The sequence below is a fragment of the Strongylocentrotus purpuratus genome, unplaced genomic scaffold (genome assembly GCF_000002235.5).
Source record: "Strongylocentrotus purpuratus isolate Spur 01 unplaced genomic scaffold, Spur_5.0 spur5_scaffold_5, whole genome shotgun sequence".
NCBI lineage: Eukaryota > Metazoa > Echinodermata > Echinoidea > Camarodonta > Strongylocentrotidae > Strongylocentrotus > Strongylocentrotus purpuratus.
Window position 1 is genome coordinate 22,388,306 of NW_022145611.1, and position 7,395 is coordinate 22,395,700.

The 7,395-nt window shown below is 36.8% G+C and overlaps 1 protein-coding gene across 1 annotated transcript; it reads right to left on the reverse strand.

The window, feature by feature from the left end:
• Positions 1-1,516: 1,516 nt before the first annotated feature.
• LOC105437121 lies at positions 1,517-7,118 on the reverse strand. The gene is made up of 2 exons (XM_011663392.2): positions 6,934-7,118; positions 1,517-1,993 (listed from the first exon to the last, which is right to left on the reverse strand). Exons 1-2 carry the CDS (start codon positions 7,028-7,030, stop codon positions 1,533-1,535), a joined length of 558 nt encoding a protein of 185 aa, XP_011661694.2. The 5' UTR covers positions 7,031-7,118; the 3' UTR covers positions 1,517-1,532.
• Between the last annotated feature and the right edge of the window lie 277 nt (positions 7,119-7,395).

Genomic DNA, 7,395 nt, shown 5'->3' on the forward strand with positions numbered 1-7,395 from the left:
TCTCACATACACTTACAAGTCCGCTAGACATCAGTTAAAATCATGGAGAACGTCACATTGATTTTCGTTTACAAAATTCATCCTTTACTAAATTAAAAGTGGTATACAAACAACTTTGTTTCATACAGGGAACGCCATGTAAGCAAACAAAATTATTACGAATTACGGGCAGAGGATCATTTTTGTATTCAGATCTTTCTTTTAATGATAACTTCAAAATCATATGCCACTTGTCATATGCCTCGCTGGAATTAGTAGTGTCAGAACGATAAATACATGTAGGATTTTAAATACATCGATACATCGAACATACCAGACATAAAATCAGAAGATACTGCATTACAAGTACTTATTAAACGCTATCAAATATATGAAATGCAATCAATAAAGTTTAAAAGACCACTGAAATTATTGCTGTACTACATCTAACTACATAGTTTATATTTCTCAAATTAGTGTTCAAAGATAATTACATTACAAGCTCAATTCGCTTAAAATCGACATTATGGAGACTTTAATCGTCTGCAAATCACATATTATATATATGTTTTAAATACAAAAGATGGTAAGAAATAGCACAAGAGTTTTAGGCATAGTCACTGTAAATCTATTATTTTGTCTCAGACCTAAGACAACACACATTTTGAAGTCAATGAAAAAAGGGAATGAATATTCAGAAAACTCGAATTCTGTGCTGCTGTATATGATAACAAACATCAATCACAAAACTCATTGCTGTTTACTATACTAATATACATTTCAAAACTGTATTATACATGCAGTGTGTATTGTTTGTATTGTACAGCCGCGTTATTTTCTCGATTGTCAGCCACATAATGAATTCGTTGGTCTCTTTGTTGTATATCATGCTTTGGTTTCCTCCTGAATTCAGTTTATTTTTAACCATCCAATTAATGATTCGGGTTGTTTTTAGACGGAGATATGAGTTTGGTGTGGTATCTGTTAAAAACTGTTTAAAACTTTGTCGGCAAATAGCAAAAACTTATTTTGACAAAGCCGTCCCTTGCCCCCCCCCCCCAAAAAAAAAATACACAAATCTAGCGACACCCTTGCACGTAGTCCACAAAGAAAATAAATGATGGTAGAAATCTTTGTATTGTTGTAGAAAATACAAAGGAATTGTTCCTCCTAGCTAAAACAAAACTACGAAACTCAGCTACTGGTACTATTTTTTCTTCTTCTTCTTCAAGATAATCTGCCTCCTTCAATACTGAAGATTCTTGCAGATGCCGTATACTCGGCCTGATTGGGGTGTGCAGGTGGACCATTACACCGGGGTTTCCCCCTTCTCTTATACGAATAGTGCAATGGGTTCTTAACGTGCAAGGGTGGTGACTCTCCTGTACACGGGGCCTCCATTTAACGTCCTATCCAAGGGACGGAGTGTTTTCCACTTGACATAACCTGCGTCTATGAACAAGGGAAGGGGCACGTTAACACACAACGCAGACTTCAGTCATCCGCCTGGATGGGAATCGAACCCGGGATCTTTGGTTCGACAGGCAGACGCTTTACCGACTGAGCCAACTCGCCTCCTGAGTTACATCATCCGTTCGATACTTTTCATAAGAATCCTCTGCACTCTGATAGGTGTATTCTGTTGAAGTGATGGCTTGATTGTAAGTTGGTGGTGCCATTTCTAGAGGATACAGTGGAATGGATGTCTTTGTATATCCAGGACCTGTCGAATAAGTTCCTTTACCGGGTTGGGTATAAGATGATAACGCGTGGTTGGTAGCGGCTTGATCGTTACTCGCAGCATGTTGAGCTTGGGTAGCAATCACGGCCTGTTTTTCCTGTTCCTCTTTTTGGGCTTGACTTTTCATCCATTGACGGCAACATGAGTAGATACCTCCTAGAATGCATACCACGCCAATTACAGCACATGAAATCAATATCACATCCGCAGTAGCCGGGGAGGAAGAGGATGTCCCAGTAGAAGTACTACCATAACGGGTTCGAACGCGTCTCACTGTATATACAACAAAAGAGTACCAAAGCTATGATGATAATTATACCTGTGGATGGATTTATAAAGCACTTTTCATGGGGATACGAAGCGTACTGCCATATACATCTTCCGGCGACAATAAATCGTACCACAGTTTAATTCCCAACACTATCCAAATTTTGAACTTTAACCATGGACTCAACACTATACCTAACCATAACACTAGACTTAACCATGTCATTATTTTTGACGAATCAAAGCCTAGAGCGTAATCAATGAATCCAATCGAGCAATTTTGAATAACATGCAGCAATCTATTGAATCAAAAGTATTTGTAGGCCTATATCGTTCAGACAAACCATTTTTAAAATAAAACTCATATGCTATAGTAATAAGGTTAACTTTTCCTGTCCCTGGCATTCTAGTAGTGGCATGATCTATACTAATTTTGTCCAATTGTCTTTTTTTTCTGTTTTGTTACGCATTTTCTATAATTATGCTAAATGATAATGATATAATACTAAAATTGATGATGATGATGATAATGATAATAATGATAAAAATGATGACAACGATAATGATACCAATAATAATAACAATAACGATAATAAAAATGATAATGATTACAATAATAATAATAATTACAATAATATTTATTATAACAACAATAATAATAATAAATATGATAATTACAATGATAATTATAATAATAATAATAACAACGATGATAATGATGATAATGATAATAACTCCGAGGAGAATCAATTCATAGAAAGGCTGATGCGTAGAACATTCCTTTCCGTTAAAAGCACAGTATCGACTAATATTTCTAATTAAAGCTTGTAATTGATCAGTGGATTGTGTTTGTAAAGCTTGATTTCTAGCACTCAATCTCGATGACAGCTTTTTTCTCTGGATATTCAAAGTAACAATTTTATTTAATTCGATTTTATTTTGTCAATGCATATTAATGAAATACTAAAGTAATAATTTTACACATATTAAGAGCATATTAAAAGTTTGACACACGAAAGAAGGCATACATTTTTCAGAGCTAGTCGTGTGTCCGGTACGTCTGAGCCAGTGTTCTTTAGTTCTCGCTTATCAGATTTATTCCGATATACTCCTATTTAGTTTGAAAGTTGCATTTTCTATGTGTATAATGGTATATATTTTTATTGATAAATATGCTTGAAGACTGCTACATCATATAACTTAAAGAAACGAAACAAGCCATAACCATACGAAACTCGACATTATGTATATTTGTTATTATATCCCTTATCGTAAGATTGTTGCATTAGGAGTGTACACAACAAGAAAATGAATAGTTTTACTATAAAAGACGTTTCCTGCCGCCTACATCGAAATAGTACCTTTTTATTGATGACGTCACGCATAGTACCTTTTTTTTCCCTAGAAAAAAGGTACTATGCGTGACGTCACAATAAAAAAACGCATATTCTTGAACTATGCGTTTTTCCAGCGAGCGCGTACATGATTTCAAATGCAGCTGCGCGGTCAACCCCCGCGGTGTCACGGTGCTAGCTCAAGCCATAATTTTATGCAATTTACGCTGTGCGATAACTGCACTACACTAGCGCCAGCTAAACATTTTTACATCCTTCAATGTTTCATTTGAGCCGTGCAATTTTCTTTATTTCTTTTCGATCTGAATGTAGATGTGAATGTGAGTATAAGGTTCATGTTATTACAGAAGTGTACAAGGAATAATACAGATGGAAGGGATATAAAACAAATATAAAATGACTCATTCTCGGAACAAGCTAAAACTATTCGCACTCAGGAACATCATTAGTACTTTTCTCCCTCGGGCCGATGGCACTCAGGAACGGGAAGAGAAACGTCGTGAAAACCACCACCATGAAAAGCTACCAATCCCGACCAAGGAACAGCTGCCCCCTGGCCATAGATGTGATTGGAAGACGTGGAAGTCCCTCAATAGGCTTCGCACAGGGGTGGGCGATGTAAACACAACATGAATAAATGGGGATATACTGACGACACAGACACCAACTGCGAGTGTGGAACATCCGTCCAATCCATGTCACACCTATTATTAAGATGTCCACTCCTAATTGACCAATGCTGCCTGGAAGACCTGGTGGCAGCAAATGAGAAGGCTCTTCAGTGTGCCAAGGCCTGGCAGAGCATTTGAGGACCGGCGAAAGAAGAATACAAAGTGTAAATTATATCCTTTTCTTGAACATGATATTATTTATTTTTGGTGCTTGATAAATCTTTATAGATATTTATCACAACTATGAAGTTTTAGATGGTTACCATTTCGTGTTTTTTTTTCTTTTCTTTTTACTTTCTTCTTTCTTTTTTTTTTCTTCTTCATCTTCATTTTTTAAAAATTCAGTTATGAGTTATGAGTTTTTGATCGATCGGGTGGGTGGTACATGCACAACATTACTTATTATAGGCTCTGTATAAGCTTGGTTTGTTAGAACTCTTGTGAGTAATGTGCCGCGGGATTCCATATCCTTAAACTGCTGGCGAACAGAGCAAGACCAAGCTCTGTAATTATTAGGATCTCTGTCCAGTAGTGCCGTGTTTGTGCCATCGAACTGGATCGACCAAATCCATTGATTCATAATATATATATATGCAATATTTTTCCCGTAACATGAGAGTAATTTTAATAGTTTCATACTATTAATTAAATGTAATGTTAACTGTTATTGTATAATTGTTTTAAATGGGGGCACGCTACAAGAGTCCTATCTCGCACCCCGGGGCAACGTGTCTGACACGGCCGGTTGTAGCAACTACTCCGAAGATCAAGATTACTTTAATCTTGATCTAAGGAGACACGAACGAACGAACTCAGGAACATCATTAGTACTTTTCTCCCTCGGGCCGATGGCCCTCGGGAGAATAGTACTAGTTGATGTTCCTTCGATGCGAATAGTTTCAGCTAGTGTCATTGTATATTTGTATAATACCTTGCCATCACTAGAATGTATCCATATTTTGTATCGTATTTGTTGTTATTGTAATCTATGTCTGAGCCTTTATTTGACATGTGAGCAAAAAAAAATAGCCATGTTGAACGTAAATTAATTTTGACAATTAAATAGGTTGAAGTAAATTGTATAAAACAATGCAAGAACGAAAGAGAAAAATACACAAAGAAGGGTAACGAAAGGACAAGTACAGTGAGTTAACAAGAATAAATATAAATCATATAGATCGAGCTATATTAGGAAAATGCATGTAACTTATACAGGTATACAAACGTGTTTATCTTTAATAATAAGTGATAACAAAATCATGATACATTTACGATGACGATAAACCATCATAATAACAACAGCAATAATAACAATAATGATGATGGTGATGATACTAATACTGAATAATAATAACACTACATTTTTCGAGTTACATCGAAATCTAAAAAGATGTCCCGCCTCCTCCGCAGCCCCCCCCCCCCAAAAAAAAAGGGAAAGACATTAGGTGCATGTCTAGGTGTCGCCGCTTTCGTGTGGTGAGTTACATCGTGTGTGAAGTTTTCCACAATCTAACGTCATGGACCAAAATAGAACTACACGTCATGTTTCTCTGCAAAATTTTTAGATAAATAGAGGAAGCAAAAGAGAGAGGGTAGTGCATGAGAGGAGTGAAAGAGAGAGAGAGAGATAGGGAGAGAGAGAGAGAGAGAGGGAGATAGAGCGATAGAGAGAGAGAGAGAGACAGAGACAGATAGAGACAGACAGAAAGAGAAAGAGACATGCAGAGAGATACAGACAGACGGAAAAACAGAGAGACAGAGAGAGACAGAGAGGGAGAGAGATAAGAAAAGAGATAAGACAGTGCATGTGGCTCTCTTGGTTCACGATGAAAGGCTCTAAGTGAGTGTGTCTTGTAGTAGTATACTCTGACACTCTGTGCCTTATTTACGAAATCCCTTGAGATGGGTGGGTGCACTATCATCATATAAATTAATGTTATAATTTTCATTCATATTTGGCGGAGTTTTCCTATAGATCGTTCGAGAAATAGTTATGGTAGTAATTTTACGAGAGGTTTACGAAAGTGGTCGACGCAATTATTTCTTCATTTCCTTAAAGATCCCTGTAAGATAATTCATTGTATTTTCTTTCTCTATCCTCTGTCTCTAATTTTCTCAATACATTTCTTCTCAAGTCTAATTTCCTGAATCTTGTACCTTTTTTCCCAGTTATTTGTTAATATTTCTAGTTTCTTGTCTTTCATGTCCCATGTTATCTATTCATAGTAACTCCTCTTTCATTCCTCGACTCCACTGTCTCCTGGCTTAATATTTCCTACTTCTCTTCTCCTCCTTATCCTCCTTTTACGGTGACATTTAAACGTTAATATCTTCCAAGTTCTTCGCTCGGCCGTTCCCTAAATATTTCTATATCATACCATTTTTTATTTACACCTATAATATTGTTTCAAAGTTCTCCTCTATTTCTCCCATCTGAATAATTCATCTTTTTTCCGTCCACAGGTTGAAAGAAAACGGTGTTCAGGTTTGACATTGTACATAGGGTGTCAATTCCCTGATGGCCCCGTTCTTGATTCAGGCAGAGCACAAAGTTGAAACATGATGTATGATATCAAATACTATGTATATTACTATGTGCTCTTTCGTACATGTTCATCTCGAGGAGCACGGATCTCTAACACTACGAGATGTCTCCAATGACCCTGATAATATAACGAGCTAATCAATGTACCTGTCATCTATGATAGCATGGCATGGATGGAATCCATCTTGCATGTATTAGTTTTGCTATGTCGGATATACCTTGCTCCAGATGTCGGGTCGTTAAGCTTTAAGAGCAATTTTAATTCAAGATGTATATGCAGTAGAATGGTCGTTCACGTGATAGACCTTAATCACAGCCGATGTGAAAATCTAAAATCCTATCTGCCCAAGATGAAAATGCAATGTACTATCTTACCTGTTCGGCTTCTGCGAGCTTGACATATTTCCACGAGGATAGCAAAGCATATCAAAACCAATAGATGATGGTAGTTATGGCAGCGGGTGATATACATATCTCAAGATGATAATCTTCACCGCAATGATCCAGGTAACATGTAACTAGGAACAACCACACGACAATGATGTAACACTTTCACTGAGAACCGGTTATCGGACATCTCCAATGCATGGCAGTATGGCGTAGATCAATGCGCATGTGCACGGAAATAGCCATTACTCACCCACCCCAGAAAGCCTCATGGTCTGAAGATCTAGCCTATCTATGAAATTATCATAATGCAAGGCAAAAGTGCAGGATTTTTAATGCTGTCAATGAAGTGAATTTGGACATTAAAATCAAAGGATATTTCTTATACCTTTTTTTTTTAGGGGAGTACAATGCCTTAAAATGGAGGTTAAAATAATGTCATGTTAATAA

Bases quoted from the DNA above. Each gene is read 5' to 3' on its own strand.
- LOC105437121 (XM_011663392.2), bottom strand. From the start codon at position 7,030: ATGTATATCACCCGCTGCCATAACTACCATCATCTATTGGTTTTGATA. The intron at 1,994-6,933 runs GTAAGATAGTAC...TTGTATATACAG, and splicing joins AGCTCGCAGAAGCCGAACAG to TGAGACGCGTTCGAACCCGT.